Source organism: Agelaius phoeniceus, chromosome 2 (genome assembly GCF_051311805.1).
Source record: "Agelaius phoeniceus isolate bAgePho1 chromosome 2, bAgePho1.hap1, whole genome shotgun sequence".
NCBI classification, from domain to species: domain Eukaryota; kingdom Metazoa; phylum Chordata; class Aves; order Passeriformes; family Icteridae; genus Agelaius; species Agelaius phoeniceus.
Genome location: NC_135266.1, coordinates 39245831 through 39273337, shown reverse-complemented (window position 1 = coordinate 39273337; position 27507 = coordinate 39245831). Strand labels below are relative to the sequence as shown.

The window sequence follows — 27507 nt, the reverse complement described above, 5'->3', positions numbered from 1 at the left end:
ACAAAAGACCTACCAGCTATTTAAAGTTTTAACTGAGGCATGAAGGAGTAAGCTAAGGTTTTACCCTAGAGTATAACAAAATAACATCTTGATTAATGTTGGCCTATGAACTGTTTGGGTAGCTTATATTCTGTACTGTTTGGGCCAGCTACATTCAGACCAGCTCAGCTTTTATCTTGTTCTAACCTTGATCCTGTAACTCCAAAAGCTATTTGTATTCCCTGTGTGACACCATCAGCTGTCCCAGATTCCATGTCATGTCAGCAAAATTAACACAAGGTTTTCAGTTCTGTGCAGCTCTGGTGTAGTCTGTCTCCTGCTCCCTTCCAGGGATGGCATTGACCAGCACAGCGATGACTCTCAACAGTTGCATGCATTTCTGAACTCTTCAATTCAGACAGATTTTAGTTAACTTTTTGCTTCATGGCTAATTAAGTGGTTTGCATTAGATCTTTACAGCCACCTAGTTTAGTGATTGTATATTTTGCACTGGACACTTAAAGAAGAATCACTGGACACTTAAAATTCTCCTCGTTCCACATTTTGTGGAGAAACACTAATTGCTTGATATGTGGGATTTTCAACTTCTGGTTAATTTTAGGAAATTTTGATGTAACTGAATGCCTCTACATTTGAATGCTTCAGTCTCCACTCTTACAAACCCATGCTGTTACTAAAATGACTTCAATGGAAACCCAGGAGGAATATTTGACAGATCTTGATGGTTTCCATTTTTTAAAGCTTAAACTGTTCACTTTATGAGCATTTTGATTTGTTTTCTTAAAAAGAAAATCTTCAAGAATGGCATGGAATGTGTTTTGCAAAGCTGAGGGCTTTATTAAGTGACAACAAAATTAAAATGTTCACTGTAATAAAGGCTGTAATAAAGGAGTTGACAGAGTCCATCTGCCACTCCAAACTGAATCAAACCTTGTTCAATAGCACATTATGCCATCAGCGTCATAGAATTATGGAATATTATGGAATATTTGAGGTTGGAAAGGATCTCTGGAGATGGCCTAGTCTAACCTACCTTCCCAGAGCAGGACAGCCTAAAGCATGTTGTTCAAACCCTGTCCAGATGGCTTTTGACTATGTCCAGGGGTGAACATTGCTGAGCATTCTGCTCCAGGATGAGGCCACTCTTAGAGTAAAATAGCTTTATCTTTTTTTCCCCTTTTTAAAAAATATTATTCTTATTTGATTTATTATAAAAACAATTCTGGCAAAATTAAAGTTAAGATATTGTTTGCCTTTAAAAAAGAAATCACTGCCTATGAATTATCTTGTTTTAACTCCCAGGCTTGCAGCTTAGTTTTTACACAGTTCAGAAGACTATGAAATCACAAAAATAGCCTTCACCAGTTTGGATAGGAAATTACCTTACTGATTCCTCTGCTGGTCAATAAAATTGCAGGGAAAAGATTAGAGATTATCCTTATCTCTCTACCTAATCCTGCAAACTTTTATGAAGAACAGTAACAGGGAAACACTTTAAAAATGAGGTTCAAGTGTAAGTGTGCTTAACACCACCTATTTTTTTAATTACATGTCTTTATTTGAAGTAATTTTAAGTCTGACAAGTATTATTTAAACCTGTTGCCTATTTTGAAGTGGCTGTTTAGTATTAGCAGGTGTGTTCCAGCTTCTCCTCATCAGCAATATGTTGACTTTCTCTTTTCTACTTTTATTCTGCAAGAAGTGGCATTACCACTTGTAAACTATACATTTACCAAGCACCTGCAGGTCTAGAGCCTTAGTATGAAACTCCAATACATAGGAAAAGTTGTGTTTTACAACTGCTGTTCTTCTTGTAGGTGTATGTTATCCAGTAGAGAAAAAAGTTCCTTAGGGTTGTGTACAGGAGTGGCTGAAAGGAAGTGAACAGTTTTCAAGACATGTCAGGTTCCCATTTAGAAAGAGACTGACTCCTTTTAAATTGAATTTACAGCCTGTTTGGAAGCCAATTAGCTCCTGAATACATACACATCATATATGTGTATATATAAATATGTATATACACACTTTACACATGTTTATACATGCATGAATAAAAATATTCTAGGCTTAAATGATTAAAAAATAATCTAAGAAAAGGTCAAAAATCTATTAAGGGAGCACTGAGATATTGTATTAGAGACAGGTACACATGAAAGCATTTATTAAGTTTAAGCTCTAGGTACACATTTTGAATATTGCATCCTTCGACTGTATAAGTATGCCTTCTCCAAATTTGAAAAGTCCACAGCAAAAAGGTGTGTATTTCTTCAAAACATGACAGATGTAAAAAAAATAAGACAGTGATAAGTTCATCATACCATGGTGAATGTCTTCTCCCCGTACATATGAAGTTATAGTTTGTAGTCTGCTTGAAAGTCTTCTGAATACCTGTCAGCAACAGTCTGCTCAGGGAAAAAGGAGGAAGATGAACAGATGGCAGCCTTTAAAGTTGTGGATTAAAGATAAATTTAGTGCTAAAAGGGAATTACTATTGTTTAAAATGCAAAGCTTTCTCTTTATTCTTCTCTAAATTGAGACTTCAGGCAGTACAATTTTTGACAATCACATTGTTCTTAAAAGTGCTCTTTTCTGTAATCCAAAGGGTCTTAATTTATGAATATTTTTTTACTGCAGCATTATAAATACATTTCAAAAACTATCACACAGATAGAACACATAATGCTGCATTAAGCATGGACTTCAAAGTTCAAGGACTGTCAGAAATAAATATTTATTGATTTGCCTGCCAATATTACTTCCCTTTTTACTAGATTCATCAAAGTAAGTCAAATACATGGGATTAGCAGGACTGTAAACATTCACAGGACTGAAGCCAACAGATCACTCAATACAGGATTTTTATGATTTGTGTTGCTTGAGAAAACATTTTAACACACTTGCAATATGAAATACACTATAAAGGGCAACAAAACTGGTAAAAAATAGATTTGGTTTGCAACAGCTGTATGTGGGGCTTTTAGATTTTTCTACATCCTAATTCTCCTTGCTTGTATCTTAAGGTAAAGTTACGTGTCATAAAGAAGGTAGTACACTAGGAGTAGGCAGTTGCACTTCACAATTTCAACATAACTTACTAAAATATGACAAAAGTCTTGTGTTTTAATAGTCCACTGGAATAATTTTTTCCTTTAACCTGTATATCTTCAGGGACTAATAATATATGTTAACAAATATGCAAGAGCAGATTTTGGAATAATTTTTTCCTTTAACCTGTATATTTTCAGGGACTAATAATATATGTTAACAAATATGCAAGAGCAGATTTTGTCCAGTCTCTTCTTTTGAATTTCGATAAAGTTTTATCCTCCAGTTAAGTGGGCACTTGACCGAAAACAGGCCCCAAACTAGATTTTAAAGGTTCTTTTGTCATATATAAGGCCAGCAGAACAAAGTCAAATGCTTGATGCTCTTTTTTTTTTTTTTTTTTGCAGAAATATAACTAGCAGAACTAGTTATGGTAGCAGGAATGCTGTGAATTGCAGCCTTGAGTTCACTATGTAAAATGTAAGACACCCACTTAAACTCATAGGAACGACAGCCTCTGAGTCAGAATTTTAACTAAATCTTAAGATGTTTTCTGGAACAGTATAATCTGTGGTATTTTAGATACTTAATATGAAATTAAAACAAGAGTTTTTCATTCTGAGGAAGGTACTGAGGGCTTTAATCTCCAATACAGGCTTCAAAACCAGTGAAACCTTTCAGCTGCCTGCTTTAAAAATGCATGTGTGTGTGTGCAGACTAGGACACCTATAACTTATCTTCTTTTGTGGTCAAAGTTTATTTCTTTAATAGCTTTCCATCACAGGGAGGCATCAGGCAAACAGCAAATTCCCAGGACAGCCAGAGGGATCTAAAACTTTTCTGCAGCATAAAGAGCACGTGGCCATATCTGCCAAAGTTGATTCATTTGGAGAGACTATCCTTCCTTTTAGCTTAGTTTTACAGCAATTCAAAAATCTCCCACTGCTGAGATGAAGTATTGGACTGTGTTTTAATAAGGCATTAGGAAATGGCAAACTAATAATACTTTTAATGTGCAGTCAGTCATGCTGGTGCGGGCTGGCAGCCTGCAGCGTCGCACGGCGCTGTGACGTCAGCAGGTGACCTCAGGCTAGGGAGGGAAGGGACGGACCTGGGGAGGCAGGCGCCAGGGAGGTGCTCCAGCAGGCAGGCAGGCAGGGATGCTGCAGCTGGGCAGCGCCGCTCCTGTCTCCCGGTCAGCACAAGTTTCACAGATTATCCCAAGCAGCCGTCTGTCAAAGGACAGGGGGATACACATACCTCAAATACTTACGGTGCCTCTACTTTGAGAATGAGACAGTTCCTTCACATCTGTGAACGGGCCACTTTTAAAACATCAAAATAAACCATCTGGCTGCGCAACTGTTTCTAATTACTTCCCTGCCTAGACTGTAAACTTCGGGGTTTGGCACCGGCCTCCTTCCCAGAGTGCTGCCCAAATCCCGCTTCCAGGCAGCTAATCAGAGCCACTGCAGCACGGCGGGAGCAGCGCTGGAGCCGGGCTTGTCCAGCGCGCAGCTCTCCGCGCGCCTGCTGCCTCTGTCCGCCCGTCCGTCCGCCCGTCCGTCCGCGCCAGGTGCGCTCGGCTCAGCTCTCAGCATGCTCGCACCGGGGCTGCTGGGGCTGCTGCTGCTGCTGGGCCCCGCGCTGCCGGCCGGGCCCCCGGCCCTGCGGTAAGTGCGGCTCTCAGCTCTCACGGGGGGTGCGGCTGACTTTGAGGTGCCCGGAGTGTGGAAGCTGGGCTTGCGGAGGGAGCGGTGGAGCACTTTGTTGGCTCTTCCTCTGCCTCCTTAAAGGTGACGCTGAGGGAAGCGCTCTGAGTCACTGGGAGCCTCAGTAGGTAAGGGCATGTGCAGACTGCAGAGTTATTGGCAACGATGCATTTGATACCCAAAATGCACACTGAAAGCAGTGAAGGGAGAAGAGCTGGCTAGTGATAACTCTTTACACCCACACTCCCCAGATTCTGTTGCCTGAGTGGAGCAAACACCCTAACCGCAGAACCCTGCTTATTGCTGCACTTTGGTGTGGGGGCACAGTGAGGTGCGCTGCCCTTCACTCTCCACCTCCACCACAGCCAGCACACACTGACTCCTAAGGCCAGTGCCTCCTTTGCTCCAGAGCCTTGCAAAATCTGCTCTCTGAGAAGGGCAGGTTCTTTTCATCTCCATCTTCAGTATTCCTTAGCATTGTGAAGACCTGTTTTTGGCCTAAGCAGCCTATGATTGCCTATGTTTTTCCTATGATTCAGGTCCTGATGAGCCAAAGTGTGATTTTCCCTGAGTATGTCCTGAAAGTCGTGATCCCCACGTGCTCTGGTGCATGGTACAATTGCATGCAGAGCTGCAAATGTACGGATCTAGAATTGGATTTTGCTGCCTTTACCAAAACCACAGCCAGAACCTACAGTATTGTGTGGAAAGCCATGATTACTTTGGTTTCCTCTTCCATTGGAAGCATGGATCATATATGTCTGACAACCAGAAGGATTACTTTGGCAAACATATTTTATTAAATCAACCTTAAGTGTGCTGTATGATATATATTTCTGTTATGCTACCCAGATGTTTGGATGTATATGGCATCTCTAAACTTTTTGAAGTAATTAAGATCAAAATGGTTCATGATGGATAATCAAACCCTAAGTGTCTGTGCATATGTGCCTGATGGGAAAGTAGATGAGGCCAATGTAGTTAAAAAGGTAAGTAAAATAAAGTATAAGCATTCTTGCGGGTAGCAATGAGGTTTCTGATGAAAACAAAAAAAACTGGGTGATTTGAGACAAGTAATAATTTGCAACCATAGCTGAAGAGGTGGTAAGAACAATATTCTGTGTATTGACTGAGGCCAGTGACAGGAGGGTGGTCTGAAATGAGCCAAGCTCTCACTGGCTCTGAGCTGCAGCCCCTGGCTTTGACCGCAGCTCATTCAGTTTGCTGTCCCCCACAGGAGCGCTTTGGGTATCCCTGCTTCCTGCCGGCTGTCCCGGGCTGAGTCGGAGCTCAGGTGCCGTGTCCCAGGGGGGAAGCTGTGCAGTGACAGAGGCAGGTGCGAGTGTGGAGTCTGCATCTGCCAAGTGACCGAGTCTGGCAAATACTACGGTCCCCTCTGTGAGTGCCACGACTGGGTGTGCGAGACCTACGACGGGAAAATCTGCACAGGTAAGGAAGCCCTGACGGTGACAGAAGTTTAGGAAATTAGGAGTATATGTTAAAACCAGGAACACAGCACACTGATACAGTGGAGACATGATTATATATGGGTCCCTGAAATGTGACTCTAAATGGAATTGTGGGCACATCCAAGGATTTTACCAGATTAAAGGATGGAAGTTACAGGCACTGTGTCTGCCATAAAATGGGACTTAGCTTTGAGCAAGATCGATCTGCATCAGGGGCAAAAGCAGAAGTTGCTTTAGGTTGGAGGCTCTGCAAACTATATTTTAAGTCTAATATAGTATGTAATATTGATCACATTTTTATATATTTCTTCATTTGAATTGCTTGCCTAATGATGGCTTATGGTATCTACCTTGGCTTTAAACTATTTACAAAGAATCAGTTTTGTCCAGTGACTATTATTTTTTTCTTCTGCTATAAAAAAAAAGACTTACTGTAAGATGTACCACACTCATATTTGCTATATAAACATGAAAACTCTGTTTTTCTCTAAGTAATGATAATACTTTCCAAATAAAGACTTAAAACAATGTAATTGTATTGTGGTTTCAGGGATTTCCCCGCTGACACTGTATTCTTTAATAACATACATTTCTGGGACAAAATTTAGTTCCTTCCAGTTGTTGGAACATGTCGCTTGGTTTACATCTAAGCATTATCGCTCTTTCATCTTTCCAGCTGTCTTTACTTAAGTTTCTGGGTTATTTTGGTCAGATTTTCATCTTTTTTTCTTTTTTTCTTTCTTTTTTTTTTTTTTAAGCAGCTTAGAATAGGATTTTAGAAAAAAGCAGGGAAAAGAAATGCCATCACATTCCTAAGGGGATTCAGCCTGGAGCTTGATGAAAGGGGCCAGAAGGGTACTTCATTTCTACTATCCCTGTTTCAACATCTTTACCAGATTCACAGAAACGTGTCATCTTTTCAGGCCAAAACCTGCAATTAGGTCAATGGGAATGTTACAGAAATTCTTCTAGTAAGAGGACAATACAAATGCATTCCAGCATTTGGTTTGGCAAATTTTGTAGGAAAAAGGACCAAACTTACTTTAGCAACAATTTATGCAGGAAGTCCAGTAATAACATGAAAAGACCAAGAATGGGATTATGAGAAAAAGATTTATATTTGGCACCTGTGGCTTTAGAGTTCTGTAGAGAAACTGATTCATAGACTCTGCAGTAAGCAGTATTAAATCCCCCTACATAAGAAATATCATAGCATTTCACTGCTTTGCTGTCCCAAACATGAATTTTTTGATTGGTACTGTTATTTCAAAGTGCTTGCTGTTGTTGCTGGGTTAATTGCATAAAGGGAAACTGAAAGCTCCTTCAATTTTAATATTCTACTGTAAATTCCACCATCATGTTCCTGTTAATATCATGAACAGTGGCTGCAAGTTTTGAAAGGTCTTTGGTGGTATAGTGTGCTCACAGAATAAACAGAGCCAAGAGATCTCTTAATATTTAGCTTTTGGGTAGCACTTCATGCTGCAGTTCAAAGATGTGAATGCTAAGTGATTAAATGTTTTTTTAAAAACGATTTTCTGTACTTGTCACTTTGTCACTCCTAGCTGGAGTATTGAAGCCGTGTTACCATGTTATCACTGAGATGTGAGATAATTTGAATTCTCTCTTCTGGAAAAAAAAAAAAAGTAGTAAAAAATTCAGTACAAAGTCCTGGGGAGGGAAACAACTGTGAAGGGTACAGGAGTTTAGCTTTCTTCGTTTGGGCTTATCGACAATTATGCTAAAAATCCAGCTGACTTTGTTGCATTCCAGGGCTGCCCAGTAATGCAGGAGAGCAGCCCCAGGTAACTCCTCCAGAGCTGGGATCCAGTTGGTGAAGCACCTCCTTTCAGGCTGTGCTTGTTGCCCTCTTCATTTTTCCACCATGTTTTTAGTCACTGAAATTGTGTGTATGTGGGAGGAAGGGAGCATAGAAAAGAAGGTCAGATCTAGGATAACTCTAGGCAAGAGACTGGAACTTAGGTTGTATGAATAATATTTTCCCTTACCCAGCTATTCAGTGAACTGCATCCAGTAATGTTTCTTAACATTACATCACCAGGCCAATTTTCAGTGCATGACATATTTCTCTTTCTTTGCATTTTTAGGCCATTTTTTGACTTAATGATGAAGTTGTGTTTCCTCTAAGTGAATAGCCATAATGTCTTTCTGCAGTTCTATATCTGTTTCTTTTTCATATTTTTATTTTGATATTTGCTGTCCCTTTCAATTGTGGATCTCTCCTGACATTAGCAACAGCAGTAACTGCTGACTGGTACCACATGGAGAACTTCTAGACACTCTTTCAACATCCCTCTAGAAAGGCATGGTATTTGAGGTTAATGCTGTTTAAAACACGCTACTTTTCAAGCTGCCAGAGTGAGTCCTTTTTCAAGTGACTGATGTCTGATCACCAGTGATGTTCATATTCAGAGATGGACAGGCGGAGTTGTTTGAGTCACAAGTGCCAAAGATAGCTGTGTTTCCCTGCCAGTCAACTCAGACATACCGCCACTTCCCTTGCATGTCCCAAGCTGAACAAAAGATTAAGTTGCTCAATATGCAGCTCATTATCTTAAAGGCACTTTCTGTGTCAGATCCTCTTTCTGCACCAGTTATTGAACAATCGTATTCTGGAGAGAGAAGGCCTGAAGGTAAAGAAAATGTCAGCTATCCATCTGATTGATTTGCTTTTTCTAATAAACCTTTTATAAAAATGGGAAAGAGATTATGCCATGAGTAATGAAGAAGAACAGATTTAAATGTTGCTGTCCTTTTATTTTCCCTTGAGACTTTGCTGTATTTCTCTCCCATTATGATTCCAGGTGCTTTAGAGGGAGTTCAAATAATTTTCTTGCCTTTTATCCCACTGGGATTGATAAAGTAACAGATGATCCCTCATAGAGTCAGAAACAAAGAGAGAAAACAAGTACTGTGTGTGATCTGAATCACTAAGTCTCCAGTCCTCCTCCTGACCTTTTTATTTGCTTTATATATCATGGGGTGTAGAGGAAATCAAGTAGATACTGTCCTGTCATTCTCTTTGCAATGTCAGGGACATCTTTATTTTGTCTTTTGTTACTGATATTCAGGGAGATGAGCTAAGAGGAGGCAGACTGAATAAAAAACAATCAGATCCCCAAAAGATTTATGCTTCATTCAGAAGAGACAATATACTTGTTGCTGTCTTTTTGCAGATAGTAGTTCTGACCTCAGACAGTTGCATATTGCCTCAGGCTTTCTTAGCATAAGTGGAGCCCATATTGTGTGCAAGGGAAAGAGGAATACAGGACTAATTCCTGTCACATCACTGCTTGATACCTATTGCTCTGCGGGGTTTTTGCAGTATAGTGGAAAATGCATTTTAGTGAATTTTTTGTGGGTTTTGTTTGTTTGTTTGTTTGTTCATTTGGGATTTTGTTTTTTTTTTTTTTGTTTTGTTTTGTTTTGGTTGGTTGGTCGGTTTGGGTTTTTTTATTCTTTTATTGTTTTTTTTTAATTTTTTACTGTGTCTGCAGTTAATGAAAAACTAAACTAAGCATAGATTTCCTTGGCCAACTGAAGTGGGAACACTTAAGATGTTCTTAGAGAATGCACCACAAGAACTGTCAGCTGGGACATGTATGATTGCACTGTTTGTAGTAGGTGAGATGACAAGACAGATACAATTTGGTGACAATATAGGCAGCAACACATGAAGAAGGCTTGTCTTTGCTCAGAACTGTATTTGTTATCTTTGGTTTTTTTCATAGTTATTAAGATTTTATGAATAATTTTTCTTCCAAACTGAAGTACCTTTTGCACCTACTGAAAAATGATGGCCCAGTCTGATTTTCCATAAGCAGTTGCTGTGGAACTTGCTGTTTTTCAGGTCAATGAAAGATTTTTTCTGTTTCTTTCTCCAAAGCTGTGGGTGCTGTACCTATTTTAATACTAGCTCAGCAGTATAATGCTGGCATTAGTCATCGGTTTTTGCAAACAGAGGTATTATCATGCATAACACGAAGGACAAAAGAATTTAAGTGTCATTATTTCCTGGTCTGTAAGGTTTTAAACTATATAGAGAACACAAGTGAAAAATTAAATTGACAAGGAATAGATGTAGAAATCCAAAATGAAGTATTAATATAATACATACATATGCATCCATGGAAGTTTATTGGATGTATGGTACTATATAGCAGTTTGAGAGAGTTAGGAATTTGAAGATGGAATTTGGTGAACATTTTGGGCTGAGGACTGCTCTTTGCACAGAAACTGAATAGTGTCTTCAGGCAGAGCTATCGAAGTTGAGCTGGAAAGGCTCTAACAAATGTGCTTTTGTATTCATACCGAAGGGAGGTCTGACACGCTGATTGTTCATTGAGCAGCATTTCTTGCTAAAAGTGTGAAGAAAAGTCAGCCTGTGACCTGCATTGATTGCCATTTGATCCAAAGTGAAATTCAAAGCCCTGGATTTTGAGAACAGGTATAAGCCTCTTCTCTGTCAGAGGCCATGTTTGCAAAGATTCAACTGTGGCACACCTGGCCATTGGAGACAAAGCCTCCTTAAAAGATCAAGTTAAAAATAGGGCAGGAGGCTACTGACGAAAATGGAGGTTGCAGTTCTGCTCTGACCTAGTTTGCTTTAGTCCAGACTTCAGAACTTGGCATTTTGTGACTTTTCCTCCCAGAGCAGGGGTGTGTAGGTGTGATAATAGCATCCATATTCATCTCAAAACAGGTTCCTCGGGTTCTAGAAGAAGTGAAATCGTGATAGCATAGACCTCATTGCAGGTTCATTTCCTTGCTAAGTGCTTGAGGTCCCAGCAGACACAAAAAACACAAGCTAAAGCCTGTATTATTCTCAACTTTGTGCTCTTGGTACCTGATCTAGGTAAAATCAAGCAGCCTTTGATACATTGACAATTGTTGTAGTTCCAAGTGCAGTGTGCGGGTTCATAGCAATGGTGCGTGAGGCAGGAGGAAGCTTAGACACAAAAACTGCAGGGGGGATTAATGGAAGGGGAAGCATCTTAAAAGTAACTTATTACATTTTATGTACCTAGTTGCTTAGCCGTCATTTTGAGCACCTTTATTTGTAGATGCTACTGATGGAAAATAGGTGTTAGTTTAAAAAGTAAAAGTGAGTGTGTTGGGCATGTGGAAGAGTAAAGACTTTTACAGCACCTAGCAGAGCTGAAATGTAGCCCCTCAGGCTGGCACCAACAGCAAAACAAGGTGGGGAGCAGCATCTCCTTCACCTTTTGTCCTTCTGTAGTCCGGGGTGCCGTGCTTATCCATTGCAGAGAAAAAAACAAACCTTTGTGTGACTTTTGTCGATGCAAATAAGTGTTCTGAAGTGTGTTTGGAATTTTTATGCTCCTCAGAGGCTGATAATGAACTGAAGTATATTTTTATTTATTTGAAAGAATGCTCTTTATGAAAAAATGGCTTACACAGACTGTATGTATTAACATTCTATTTGTGTTTCAGAATCATTGTTATGAAAAAGATATGGTGAATAGAAAGTAGATGGTGTATTTAATGTTACAAATGTTTATTAATTAATTTTTTTTACCTGCTTTAACAGTGGATAGGTGTCAGCATGTGTTCTTATGACAGCCTTTTTTGGACAAACTGACTGTCTTGATATAATTTTCTATGCTTATTTAAAGTTTTATTGTTGGTAGCTGATCCTGTCAAGGATTTCCAACAATCATCACCTATGGCACTGTACTGTAGACCTTTCAATGTTAGTGTTCCCAAGTAATTTGTCTTTAAAAAGAACATCACTGATTGAAAAGTTCCTATGAGCTTTTCTGAGAGGAAAGGACTCATTGCTAGAGCTGTCCAGGAAAAAGGGCAATTTGTGCCTAAAAAGTACTGGAGTTTGATTTTGGCCATGCAAAGGAGGACCCCATAGTATATATGTGGTACCAGAATTTACCAGTGTTTTAACTGGGGGGGTGTGGTGGTTGGGGCCATGTTATGGTGTGTTTATGGTGTACACAGTTGTACTGCTGGATTCAAATTTCCTTTGGAAATGGAAGGACTATGAAGGGGAAAAAGCCCTGTTCTTCTTTCAAACACTATTTTTAAAGGTTATTTAAAAGCTTAATTTCTCAGTGATGGAAGGAGTAAATTTTGCAGATAAGGGTTTATGTACATTTTGTCCATAGGGAGTGGGCTGGAACACCAGCTTGAGCAGTTGCATGACCATATTGTTGTATGTAGAAGAATAAGGATTCAAGAGACTTTAACTGGAGTTGCACCTGTCCCCTTTCTTGACAGAGCTGCTTTGCCCTTCTGCCTCTCCACCTGAGTAGCATCAGTGGTACAATCTGGGACACCTTCTTGTCAGTGACCTGAAGAGTGGCAGTCAGAGCTTTTGGAGTCATATCTGGGTCGTTTTTATGGGGAAGGTCACTGGGAGTGCCAGCTCTGACACTGCCAGGAGTGAGCTGAGTACTAACTTTGTGATTTGGAAAACATCACAGCTGAATGCTGTTGCCTTGGCAGCTCCATGCAGCATCAGATGTTCTAACTAGAGCACCTGGTCACAGTGTTTTGTTCCTGGGGGCAATTCTAGGCTGGGGACATTGTGAGTGGGCTGGGGGAGAATCCTCCTATGACCCAAAGAGACTACCAAAGTCTTCCTTTCTCAGGCATGCTTTTTCCAGTTGTCTGCCTCCAGCAGGTCCTGTTCAGTCTTTTCAACCAGGTGGTGTCTGTTATTTTAAATATTGGGGATGTTAGCTTTTATGATCCAGAGTCAGAGGCTACTGAATGTAAAAATAGCTCATTTAAGTATTTTTCCTGGTTTGCATATAATTTCCTATCTACTTAAAAGGCTGTATTAAAGTTATTAAAATTTTGAACCTGTGTGGTTGACAGCTAAGAAATGCTGAATCTATCTACCTTTGTTGAAGACATGTGCATTTGCACTATTATACATCTTTTAATTTTATATTCATTATGTTTTCTCCAGTGAACTTATGCAGCAACAACAGGAGGAAAATAGTTGCTTCCTGGTGTTTGAAATGGTTTAGTTTACAAACTTGGTAACATGTTGAAAGCAAGTTAAAATGTTTATTATTTACCTTAATCCATTCATTTGCCTGAAATGTTTGGAACACACATGGCAAACAGTTTGGTAGCACAGCAGCGTCAGGTAACGGAGGTTTCTTGGCACCCCATTTCCTTACTCCAAATGTTTTAAACAGTATTTTCCAGAAAGTAAGTGGATACTTGTGAAACTCAATGGTACAAGCTCATTGAGTCTCAGAAGCCAAAAGCCCCTCTTCAAAAAATCCTGTTCCTCTCCACTTCCTGAAATGTCCAGACTCATTTCTTGTCTGGCCTTACCCCTTTGGAAATTATTGGATACAAGAAGAGTTGGTATAAAATTTGAATGTCTTTTCAGCAGATGAAGATACAGGCATTTTTAAGAGATTAATAATTAATGGTATTCTGTGAACAAAAGTTAAATTTGCATAATCCAAAACATTTCTGTGTCCATATCTCCTGTGAGTAATGTGGTTCCTCCCAAAAATGCAAGCCCCACTTCAAATGTGGGGAACATGCTTGGTATATGGAACTGAACTGTGATGGTCACTGCATCCAGCTCTCATATCCACCCTTCTTTGCAGTTCTTGCAACAAATTACTAGAAGGTATGTGTTTTTCTTCTGATACTGAAGAGAGGGGAAGTTGAGGATACACCTTCTGATCATCTAAGGCTGATAATGAGACTCAGAAGAAAACCAAGTGTCTGAGTCCTTCCTAGGGGCTCTCAAACCACCAAGTCCCTATGAGGTATAAGAATAAAATCTGTTAGTATTAAAACTATCAGTTAAGGCTGTGTCAAAACCACATTTTATGTTTCATGTTTTAGTCCTAAAAATACTATTTCCTACCAAAAAAAATATCATGCATTCTTTTTCCTAAGAGCTACCTGTGCATTAGGTGTGCAGTAATTATTGATTGTGTATTATCCAAGTGAGAGCAACTTGGTTTTATGAAAACACTCAGTGTATTTCAGCTTAAAAGTGTTCCACATATAAATAGGGAGGTGAATTTGTAGCAGGTCAATCCCACAGAGAACTGTAGGTGCAGTGATATGCCTGGTGGATTGTGTTCCAGACCACCATCCTCAAAAGGGTTGTTTGTAAAGTCATGCTTTGAAGGGTTACTGGAGAAGTTCAGACCTCTTACTTTAGCAACAGGAAGGAACTGAAATGGAGGACAACCAATTTCATGTCATGAGCATACTTGCAGATGGACCAAATCATGCTGGATGTTGGTGATGCCATGACAAAAAGTCACATAAGAACATATTGCACTGTGGTTCTCCTGAATGCTTTTGCTGAATTGTGCCTTTTAATCACTATATACTTTATATGAAAAAAACACTTACTCTGTCTCACAGAACATACCACACTTTTACCCTAATTGTCTTGACAGTTTCCGTCCTTTCTCAACAGCTTTTAAGCTGGAAAGAATGGTGGCAGGGAATAAATTGTACATCTGTAGTCTAACATGCAGAGGTAAGGCAGAGATCTTCTGTACAGAATCGTGGAAATGAGTATTACAATTTTTTTTTTTTCTGGTGCCTTTGAAGTCTGATAAATTCTGTGGGAATCAGATAACCAGTAAGAAATATATTTAAAATCAGAAAATGGTCTTGAAGCACTTAATTGAAGCACTGTTGTTGCACTGGTACTTCTAATGACTGTCTTTTGAAATAATTTTATTTAATTCTTGCTTCTGTTTCAAGCCACAGATAATCCTCATCAGAGACACAGGAAGTATATTGAAGTACAATTCCTAGGCTGTGCTTAGGAAGAGATCAAGTTGCCAGCTATCACTGGAGGAAAATTGACCATCATCTACATCCAGTTTCTCTGGATGGGAATAGAGAATGTAGGAGCTATTGCAATGGGTATAACTACTTTACATTTATGTGAGTTTGCCTGTAGTTGGCATTTGTGGAAATCCTTTTGTCCAGCAAACCCAGATACAGTGAATTTTTTCTTTCTCCAGAACATTTTCATTTCTCATTCACAGGGCTTTAGGGCATCATCCTACAGTGAAAAGTACTGGAATATTTCTTACTGCCCTTTTTTTTCCCCCAAGGCTGCTTAGTTAATCGAAGCATAGCAGAGAAATTTTAGAGTATATCATTGGCATTGGTCATAAACAGAGAGATTTAAATGTGGCATAGATTTCTGTATCACAATAAAAAATAATTGTCTCCAAAATTTATAATGTTTAACTTCCTACAAGCTTTGTGTAGACATACAACAAAAAATTGATTGGAGATGGGATTGGCAAAATTACCAAACCTCAGTCATGTACTTTTGGATTGGATTTAGGAGTGGATCCTGTCACTCATCTTTACTCTTCAGGTTAAAAATATGTTTTAATAAAAGCAGATGGTGTGGCTGCTTTTTATGTTTTTCCAAAGCTAAACAGAAGCCAATGTTTTCTGCTGACAAAAGTCTAATGAAATCATTAAAGTTATGCCAACAGAGAATTGGTCTCATGGCAATTCTGGCCCTTGTTTGGCCAAAATCTCTGGGTAATAGCAGACAAAATTACAGCAGCAAAATATAGACCCTGTCATTTACCTGCAAGTGGTAATGGTAAAACAATAACAACATCTCAAAAGTTTTGAATGCTTTTAAGCTTGATAGCATTTTACATTATTTTCTATTTTGTTTTCCTTTTGAGTATTGTGCTACTTTAAAGAGTTATATGTTACTTAGCGGTAATTTGACAGGACATTGACCAAAATAATTTTTCTCCAGAATGTCAGAGTTAGACTTAGCAGGAATGAGAGTTATGTGAGAAAACATTTTTCAAAGATTTAAACTCAGATGCATAAATGAAGGAATTGTTTGAACTGAGAGATATATCCCAGATTTTATTAAATGGTCTGTTGGTTTGGAAAGCCATAATAAAATTAAGATTTTGTAATTGGATAAGAAGGATAAGTCTCAACTCCCTCTCCTGTCACCATCCTAAAGCTTTTGTATATGACATTTTGTAAATTAGGAAATTCCATTCTAAATGTATCAACTGCTTTAAATGTATGTCTGGTACACTTACATACAGGTTAGAAAAGCTTTTATTTGCAGATATTGTCCAGAAAGTAGAACATGATTTCTCTGTAGATGGTTTCAAAAGGTCGTCTCACTTGAGAATTTCTGAATGAAGTTCTTGCTGGATAATATCTTGAAGGATAATATTTAAAGAATACAGTGACCACAGGCTTCCTTTTATTTCATGGGTGCCTATCAAAGGAACTCAGAGGTTTTTAAAATAATCTCTTTCTGGAGTGTCATGTATCGAGCTCTTTCAACACAATATCATAAGTCCTCTGGCCTTTCATTGGCTTCCAGTTCTCTGTATTTTTGCATTTCAGGTGTTGTCTTGGCTTTTCCTCCATCTTTTTCTGCATGAGCTGTGGTTGCCACTCCCACTCTCAGCATTTTGGTTGTATCCAATTGCCAATTTGTTTTACTAATTCCATTCCCTCTTGACAGAGTCTTTTCTGCTTTTTGAGTGGTCTGTATCTGGCTCAGTTCCTTGGCACTGCTCCTCACAATTGTCCTACTCCATTCCTCTAGCTCATCAAAGAACAGTTATTTCCATGAGGAGCTGAGTGGAAGTCAGATCCACCTTGGCTCTCTTTACACTCCCTGGTGGCTCCTTCTCCAACCAATAACCTCTTCTCTTGTGTCCCAGGGATCTCAAAGGAGGCATGTCATTAAGACGAGCTGAGCTGTTTTGGGTATTCACAGACTTTGTAAAAGTTAACCGCAGTTGTGTGTAATCTAACACTCTTTCCTAGCTCATGCTTTATTTGTGCAGGTTGTTCAGTTGTAGGGGAGCATGTTAGGATATGAATCTAAACCACAGAAACTTTAAAATAGGCATAAATCAGGTGTACACTCCTGTATCTTCATTTCTGCTTGCTTCACCCATTTCTCCTCCCTAAGAAAGGTGGCACAGCACACTGAAATATTATGGTTTGCTTTAGTTTCTTCCAACCTGTCCATTATGCTTTTTATTCCCAAGAAATGGAATGATTTTGACCACAGTAAAAAGCTTGTCTTAGGGAGACTGTGGAATCTCTGGCTGGGGGTTTAAGAACGGGTTGGACGAGTCAAGAGGGATCAACACACACTTGAGTCCAGCCAAAGAAGTGGACCAGATGATCTCTTCTGACCAGACTTCTCTTCAGAGGTCTCTGAGGCTGATTTTATTTGATGCTGCTGTGAAACCAATCCTCGGTTTGATACTCTGCCTTAGTGAGGAGGATCTGTGGTAGTATAAACACAGTTTTTGTCATGCTGTAATGTTTCTAAATGTAATACTTTATTGAAACTGATGCATAACCATTGATTTTAATCTATTAATACAAAAAAACTTTAATTTTCTGCGGTGTTTATAATACTTTATAAAATATGAGTGTGTTTTTAAATGACCACATTTTTAAATGACCACTATGGAGTCTCTAAGCAGGAGTTGCGGGTTCTGTGTGGGTGCAGGCAGATCCCTCCTTAATGGGTCCCACTGGAGCATCTCCGCCACTTACATGCACGCAGAGTCCTGGATGTTTATCTGAAGGCGTGACCAGAGAGAACAAGGACTCAAGGGCACCAGTGCTGCTCCAACTGGCTTTAACAGCGGGATGTCTGAGGGTGCAGGGCGGGAAGGAAAGTGAGGTACAGCCTCAGCTGAAGGGAGCCGGTGTCGGGGTGCTTGAGCCTCAATCCCAGGCAGGACCGGGGTTTATAAAGGGGGAAGGGTAGGCGGGGTTGGGGTACAATTCAACCACTAAGGAGAGGGTACAGAGGAGAGGGCAAGGTGGGGTGATTGGGGGTACACCAATGGGAAATTAGGGAGAGGGTGTTCTTGGGGAGAGGTCCAATGAGGGAGCTGGGTACAGGGAATTTTCTAGAAGGGAGGGAGTGGGTTACAAACGATTGATGTTGGAATTGTCCCAAGGCATTCCCACCCCATCTTCCCCGTCCCCTCCTCCCGCAGGAATGATTCTGAAAACAAGCTTGCTTGTTTTAAGTTTAGGCATCTATTCAATAGAAAGGCATAAATTACTGTTTCTAGATACAAGTGGTAAATAGACTTCTGTAACAAGCTCAGAGTCATGGAAAACATGTTTTATCCAATAATTGAAACTTGATGGAAAAATAACAATCAAAGCATTGAACAGAAACATTTATTTTTTTAATTTCCTTCACTTTAACAAAAGGATTCTCAGTCAACTACTGACCTTATGGAGTTATGACAAAATGAACAAAATACCAAGTGAGAGTGAATGGTTGCCCTGCCATTTGACATACACCAAAATAGACCATGTTAAAAATTATATTCTAGAAGCTCTTAATTCTTGTTGGGTCCATTAAACATCAAATAACATAATTCCTACTTAAACAGGAACCACATCTGGTCTGCATTTTTCAATGGAAGCAAATGAGTATAAATATTTTGTCAGATAATGAAACAGGGGAAGCAAGTAGTACTATATTGGCTTTTATTTTTTTAACTGCTGCCATGCTGACAATGTACGTTCCCTATATTGTTTCAATGCAAAATTATACTTCTAGAAAGTTAATTATTCTTAGACAGCAATGAACTGAACCCTGTATTGATAGCTGAAAACATTATTTCGATTTGTGATAAGTCAAAAGGTGTTGCCATTGTTGAGGGACAGAACTTCCATTCCTGATTTCTTTCATATCACTGGCCATTGGGAAATTTCCCCTACTATTCCCTTCTTCAGCTAAATCACCCATGAATACACAGGGTAATTCTATATATGCAGCATACAGCACAGGTCTGGATGAATATTTCTTCTTCCTTGTTTCATTCTCTTGATCTTCCTGCATTCCCTAAGCATATGGTATTCATCACACTTGTGCACATTTGTAGGAAGGAAATGGGGAATTCCACCCACAGAAAGCTTCCCCAGTCTTCTCTTTTTCTCCTGTATCCAATGAACATGAAAACATCACTGCCTAACTTCTCCTTTCGCCCAGTGTTCCCCACATCCCTTTAGACAAGCCCTTCCTGGAGCTGTGTTTTGGTCTGGCTGACACTGTCTCATTCAACTGCTGCTGCTGCTGAGAAGCCATGAAATCAGAAAGTGCTCTGCTAAGGGAAGCATCTGCATTTCTGGGCTGTGTATTCTATAAAAATAAATAACTTTGTGGTGCTTAAATTTTTTTGTTAGGTTAACCCCAGAAGAAAAGCAGTACTTTTAATGGGTGATGCTACTTCATCTGTGCTATGTGACAGAATTGTCACCTCACCAGTGCAGTGACAGAAGCTGATGTAGAGGAGTCCAATTGTCTTCACATAATGCACATTCCCACTGTACCCTCTTGATCTGTCTTCTCTTCCCATGTGAGTCACATAAGTGGTTTTAAATGTCTTTCAGTGAGTCATATAGTTTTGCTAATTTAGTCCCTACTTTAATGTCACTGTATACAGAGTCACTTTCTTACCTAAAAACTAAAACTTCAGTTGGTCATCTACTCGACACCTTTATAATAATACTTGCTTTCCTTAAGCAGACTTTTTTTGATTTGTTTTTTTTTTTGATCATAGCGGTGTCAAAACCTCAAGCTCTTGTTTCTATTCTGAACTGTCAGTTTGAATTTTTAAATCCTTTCTCAAAAATGGATCAGACTGAGCATTATGTTGGCTACATACCTCCTAACACCTTCTGGCAAGCATCAGAAGCCAAGAGTTCCACTCTGCTGTGTCTTACTGCTTCGCTGGAAAAGAATGAAAATGCACGTAGAAAAATTTAATGTGGTGAAAGTGAGAAGAAAAGGATCAAAGGCTGGAAACAAATGTAAAAACTTCATATACAAGGGACAGCTGGAATGTATGAAACCTCATGCAGTACAAAATGTTCCTCAGAACAGGAAAATGTAGGTCTGTTATAGCAGCAACAGTTTTTAAACAGTAACTTAATTTTGTGATGGTAACATTCACAAAATTCCTAGCTCAGTGGTTTCATGCTGCCTGCAAATGGGGGAGACAAATGCCTGAAGACATTGTGCATGTGGTATAGAAAAGAGAGACTAAACTGACAGATGCCAAAAATCAATAGGGAAATACTAATGCCTTTCTAGGCAAACAGCTAGGCAGGGAAATCCTATTTTAGACATTTGGGTAAGCAAGATTTATTTCTAGAAGAAATGTAAGAGAGAGCCAAAAATGATGATTTGTTTGACTGCTGTGTTAAAACATATTGTATTGGCATTATATACTTTGACATTAAAATAAATGAGCAAGGAAATAGGCATAGTTCAATATCTTCATTCTTTCCCCCCAGTACTAGATTTTTCCAAGGTACTGCTTTAATAATAAAAGCATTTTCATACTCCTTATATAATAGAAATGCAATTTAAATTAGTTTTTTTTCATTCCCCACCCAAAATACTGGAATGTGTCAAATAAGCATTTACAGGTAATACTTGCACCATAGCTTTTGAACTTGTAAGTTTGAAAACTAAACCAGAAGCAGTCCGAATGCAGTGGAGTGATTTGGTGAGCAGAGCATCACCATCTGAAAACTGAGTCTTTTTTCTGGTTTCTATAGAGACAAATCAGTGAAGTCAGACTTCACTGATTTTTTTGTTGTTTTGAGATATAAACCTTAAAAACTAAGATTCCTTGATTTTTAAATGGAATATAGGCATCTTTAATGGCTGTAAGGGCCATCTGTTCTGCTGTTCTTGCATGCAGTTTCTCTGTTGCTGCAGTGAGTACATTGAGCAAGCATACACTTGGACATACCTGACTTTCAGACAGTTCAGAGGCAATACAGCAAGATTAGTACTGTCAGGAGCTACTTAGTCTACAAATGTATCTTGAAACCACTTGGTTTTTTTTCTTTTCAAAATGTTGTTCTAGTGGTGTGTAGAGATTTCAGTTAATCTTTTCTGCTGATTTCCAAACATGTTATAGTAGGATGTGCTACAGAAGGCTCTCTGAAGAGAGTGTATTGCATACCATTTATATCAGTTCAACTCTTGAACTGAGTGTTTTCTCCCAAATGTGTTTCCACCTGTGTTTTAGTATGACTGAGAAATTTGATCACCTCTGCTGTTTTGCAAATAGTGTAAGAATGCTCTCTGATTTACAGATCCTGGGGAAATGAAAAGTGATGTAGAGCTGTACAGTCTGCGGAATAGATTTGTGGGGCTGTAAATATTTTAAGCTAGTATTGCCACAAAATTTCAAGATGTGTTTTTTGGTTCCTGAGTAATGAGAATTGGTCCTCAGAATCTCATAAACAATTGTGCAGTTGGTAATTGACAGAAACACTGGTATTGGAACAAATTGTGTAGAGGATGCCTAGAGGCAACTGTTACCCTACAGGATGATCAGGACGATTTCATCAGAGGATGAGAGACAGCATTTCATCATAGAGAATGAAATGAAAGGGAAGTAGATAGGAGTCAATACAGCTATTAATACCTATTAAAAACAACAGTCATTTTGATTTGTTGCTCTGCCTGCCTGCAAAACTTCAGTTACTTTGCCAGCAGTGTTTGTAGTGGTCACAGTAACATTAGCACATGCAAAAAGGAATTAGGTGCAAGTAGCAAAGGGTACATTGGTATTTGTTTTTCAGACAGCAGAAATGACAGGGTTAGGAAAATTAAATTTCTGCAATATTACTATAAGCTGTGCTGAGATGGAATTTTCAGGCTCTTTTTCTTACTGCTGTGGAGAGTAACTGTCTTTGTGTAATGACTTCATGATCAGAAGAAGAATTTTAGTACTCCTTTCTGAAATTCAGATGTATATATCCAGTTTTACTTCCCACCAGTAGTTGGGGTTTTCTTGGTTTTGTTTTTGTTGCTTGCTTGCTTTTTTTAATTGGGTTTTTTTTTTTGGTTTTTTTTTGTTGTTGTTGTTGTTGTTTTTTGTTTGTTTTTTTTGGTTTTTTGCTTTTGTGTAAAATGCTGGTTCTGATGATCAAGCAGAAATATTGGCAGGAGAAAAATGGAAAAAAGTATACATGAGTCTGAAACCCCTCTGAATCAATTCCTTTTTCTATATACCTTTTATTATAAGTATACAATAATATATTTTTGTGTCACAGAATAAGCCTTGTCTAGAGATGTTTTTTGCCATCTTTGTAGCAGCAGTAGATAAATGGTGAAAACAGAAAGAATGGTCTGGTTTGCAGCCAGTTTACCAGAATAGTATCAGAGATATTTAAGGAAGAACGCTTGTGGAGATTGGCCAGTCCAGACTTCTGCTGAAGGAGGGCTGTTTTCAGAGTTGCTTAGGGTTGTCTTACACATGAAGTCAAAGTATGTCGATGTGACAAGAAAAAAAAATCAGAAGCACAGATTAACTTCTGTTGAAATAATACTTAATTATCTGACTCATTTGACAAAAATTAGGAACAGTTAAAAATAATTTTTGACATGAGGAGAGGTGGCTTATGAAACTAAACTGATTTATTTTGCAATTTTTTTAAATGAAAAGTATAATAATTTTATCCTGGGAGATTTTTTTTTTTTTTAATAAAGTTCTTTAATTTACATCAGGAAAAAATCAAGTGCGGAAAAGGAGAAACTATTGTGGATTGTCTTTTGAGGAAAACCTGTTAATTAAGGTAGTTCTGCCTACTTCTTTAGCACACAGTCAGTCCATCTGCCCCAGGTTACTTCGTGTTTCCCATGCTTCTTTGACCTCTCAAGCCACTAGGAGATTTGGCTTTTGCTGTTGCATATATGCTAAGTGGTTGCAGTGATTGTTCCCAGGTTTCTCTGTGGAGTGTGTGATGAACATTTGGGCATGTCCTGTTGGAAGACAAGCGGTAGATGGTGCATGGCGCAGGATAGAAAGCAGAGGGTTAAACTTGCTTACTAGTGCTAAGCAGTTTTGAAGTTTGAAGATCTTAAGAGTTCATAAATCGAAAATACACTGAAAGAATGAACATGAAAATTTCATCATTCAAATTTAAAAAAAAAAAATCAAACAAGAAAATTTGGATTTATTGCTTGGGTCCAAATATGTCCCTCTTGATGGAAGATGAAGTCGTAAAACTTCTGTCTGTGTCTCAAACTTCGTGCCTAGTAAATCATGCCTTTATCAAGCTGGTTTGTCACTGGTCATGAAAGGCTTAATGACTCCAAGACTCACAGTTTCTGGGAGCTTCAGTCAAAGGTTTTTTCTTAGCACTTGATTACAGCCTAACAAAGGCAGCTGCTTTGACACTGCTTAAAACATGACTAAGAATTGGAAGGTCTTGTTGCCCCGGCTCAATTTGACTGTGGAATAGGTTTTGTTAACCTTGTGTCTCATCCTTCCTTTTATAAAAGGGACATAATTACCATCTTTCCATAATAAAAACTATTTTGCATGGTGGTTGAAGACTTCCACAGAACTGTTTCATGTTAAAAAAAATGCTCAATCTCATCTTGTCTGTTAAGCCTGATTTCATGAATAAATCTGCCAGGAAAAAAAAGTTAAATAAAAAACCACCTAGGTGACCCTTTGCTCTATTCATCCATCAGCAGGGAAGTAAACAGTTTGTCTATGATTGCCTGTCTCACTTATCTATTACAGTCTGTTTGTTCTTCCTACCCTGTAATTACTCCATTGGATCTGCTGAAATATCCTCTGATTCACATTCAAACTATTTTCAGAAACACCCTTTAATTCTGGCGTGATATTTCATTGCTCAGTAAATATGAAGAGGTGCTCAAGATTTGCTTTATTACAAAGTTCTGGATGGCACTGTGAACTTATTGCTATGTAACGTTCCAGTTTGGCGGCACCTAAAAACTGATTTCCTGCCTGAACTGAATGCCAAGAGTTGGAGGCAGGAGCAGTGGGTGGCACAAACTTGCTCCTCCCCAGTACTAATAAGCTAAGTCAAGGCAGTCCCCCTTCAGGGGGATGTTGTAGGTAGCTTCCCCAGCTGGGCCAGATGTTAAGACCATGACTAAATTGAAAACTCCTGCTGCAAGGAAGTTAATAGAGGTGACCTAAAAGAATGAGTGATTGCTGGGCTGCATCATGCACGCTGAAATGAAGGTGGTGAGCACAGGAAGGCAGCCACCTTGGGGCATGGAGTTTTTTCCTTATTTCATTTTTTTTTCCTACTTGCATTTAGCTTTTAATTCTTTGTCTAATATTTCTGAGATACAGTTCTGAACCTTGCTTTAGCATTATTGGATGTATGCTGTAATTTACTATTGGAAATTGATGCTCCCAGGGATTTCTATGTACAGGTTTTTGATGTAAAATAGAGTCCTGAAAAGTTATAGGATAAAAGCATAGCAAAACCCTTGCCAAGCCAAGTAGCTACATTTAGGACCATCTCTTATCCTTACCTAATGTCATTTCAAGAAAAAGTTTTAAAAAATGTCTACTTTATATATGAATCAATTGAATAAACCAAAGGTATGTTTTTCCTAGATTTGAAGAGGAAAGCAAAAACTCTGTAGTGCTCAAATATTCAGAAATCCACACTGCTCTTAGTAACAAAAAGAAACAAAAGAAAAATTACTGATAGTAACTTTAGAAGAAACAGTGCATTGAGAAAGGCAACAACAGGCTTTACAAAATTATCACTTCAGTTTTTTGAATGAAGGGTAATGAATTTATATGCAGATGTAAGATGGGTATAGCAGCTTTGGAAAATGTGTCACACAGAAATCTGTCAATAACATTAACAACTTTTTAAAGGAAAACATTTAAAACATAGGAGAAAGCTGGGCTTCACTCTCCTTTAAGTAGTGTATTTTTCTTTGATGCTACTTTGTTTTATTAAGCACTGACACTTACAGACCCTTTTATTGTCTTCACAGCTGTCAGTCTATTCACATGAAGCATGCTTAAATTAAAATTCTGACTCTTGCCAGTTATATCTCACACTTTTCTTGGAAAAAGATAATTTTCACCGTACATGGTTGAAAGTTGCTCTATTGTGAACATACTTTGCATTATTACAACTAGGGTAATGCAAGGAATTGCATATTATGCCCTTTTCCCCTGGATTATGCAAATAAACACCAGAAGAAAGGTACCTAACTTAGATACTCTGATTTATAAGGGTTTTTTGTTATTTCCTTTTTTTTTCCCAAGCTGCATTTCTAATTCTTTTTACCTTATTGATTTAAGATTTAATCTGCTTTAATGCAGATTAAGCCCAGGTTGGTTTTACTAGTTAAATCTTTCTTCCATTTATTGCCTTGGCTGTTACTGTAAACTGTAGTCAAACATTGTTGTGTTTAGAAATATTGCCCTAAAATAGTACTAAAATACTTTCCAATATGAGATACCAATAGAACTGAATAGAAAAAGTAAAATTGGTCAACAGTCTAATTAAATTATCTGTAGTATACAGTCTTATTACTATTAAAAAAATGTAATGCAAAATTGTTGGCAAGTATGAGAAAAATAAATTCACAGGTCAAATAGTACCTTGGGAGTGAAAGAAATTTTAACACTCCACTATTTCCTTTTTCCCTTATCCCCTTCTTTCCCTTTAATTAGAAGACATTGCTTCTTACAGAATTTAGTCAGGAGAGACAAAGATGAGACATAAATACTGAAAGACTTATTACCTGCAAGTTTAAACAGCTTTGATGTGTTAAATTTTCTACTAACATTACATAAAAAATTGAAGTAAAAAATAAACCAGGTAAAAAGACTACAAATTTAGGCAGTTTAATTCATAAATTGTTTAAAAAATGCCCCACAACACTTTTGATACCAAGAATTGTTCACAGGACAGTAACACCTACTCCTATACTATTTTATATCTTTTAAAAATAATGTATCTGTCCCACTACTGCAGAATAATATATAATTAAACCGAAAACTATCACAGTGACCGCCACTTTGGGAAACAATTTGAAAACAACACATCTTTCAATTATTAAAAGATGTGTTGTTTTTGACTAGGCTAGGTAAAAAAATCTCTTCTTAAGAACACGGTGGCAGTTCTTGGCACTGCTGAGTACTTTGGCAGAAAAAGCAAATTTGTTCAATGAGTATTAATGTTCTGTATTTGAAAATAGTGACAAACTATCATATGATGAATAAAAAATAGCGTTTAAACTTTTGTTATCAAGGGTCCAATTAAATATTTTTTTGAGATTAAAATAAATAATTTAAAGTTTAAGCATGAAAACTTGCTCACCAGAATTATAACGTAATGCTCAGCCTGCATATTATTTTTATTAGAACTAAAGATGATATATAATAGTAACATTAAAAACTCCAAATCAAATGATCCAGGTGACCAATGAAGTGTTCTAAGTTTGGGATGAAATAACAGAAGGACTGTCTTGGGATTGGGTTGATAAAGAATTAATGAATAGGAATATAATTTATAATTGTCAACCTGGTTTTATAGATTTTTTTAAAAATTAATTTTCTTCAAATTAACATGACTTCATTCTTTAAAGAAATTACCAGTTTGGTTGTTTAAGTGCTTGTTTAGCTGGGACACCTTTATTTTGTGTTGCATTTGTTTTCTTATTGAAAGTCTTCCAATTTAGATAAAAATTTTGCCATTATTAGTGTTTACATTAAGCAGTCTCAGAAGCAGGCTCTTATTTTTTGATTGGATTCTCATTTTATTGATGTATTTAGAGTGAACTTCTACTAACAGTCACTAATCAATTTATTTTCTCAAAGGAACCTGCTGATTTAAAAAGGCATTGGGTATTGATAACAATTTACAAGAAAGTGAGACTGGCAGAATGGTTGATAAAGATATTTTCTAACATTATTATTAGTACATAATCAGGGAAGCATTAAATAGAACTAAAGGAATTCACAATTCAAAAAGAATGTACAGTAAAGAGAGCCTCAGTTGAAGGACCAAGAATCATGCACATGGTGGGGGATAAAGAATGACTCCCTAGATAAACTCAAATTTGATGGAATTAACAAGATATGACTTGCTTTTGTCTCAGTGTATTAATACCTTTTCAAAGGTATTAATTTTAAAGAAAAGATAACCGCAGATGCATGCTGAAGAAGTACATGTGATGCCTCCATACAGGTCAAAAATTGTCTGCCCTTTGAAGAACTGAAAGGTTTTTCTTGTTCAGAATGCCACTTTTCTGGCTTGAATTGGTTTGAGTCATAGACCCCAGGACTGAGATGGCATTTTAAGTCAGCACCTGAAAATGAGTGTGGAGCTACCTGGGACAAGAGCTCATGGCTGCAGGTTGTGCCTGCATTGCTTTGTTCACCCTTAGACAGATTTGTTATTTGCAG

At 38.1% G+C, this 27507-nt stretch overlaps 1 protein-coding gene across 1 annotated transcript in view; it reads left to right on the top strand.

Moving 5' to 3' along the window:
- The first annotated feature begins 4180 nt into the window (after positions 1-4180).
- ITGBL1 (integrin subunit beta like 1) overlaps positions 4181-27507 on the top strand; it is a 128374-nt gene continuing 105047 nt past the window's right edge. The window contains exons 1-2 of the mRNA XM_054627869.2: positions 4181-4718; positions 5995-6206. Of these exons, the coding sequence (XP_054483844.2) occupies positions 4645-4718; positions 5995-6206 (286 nt within the window). The 5' untranslated portion in view covers positions 4181-4644. The remainder of the gene's footprint in view (positions 4719-5994; positions 6207-27507) is intronic.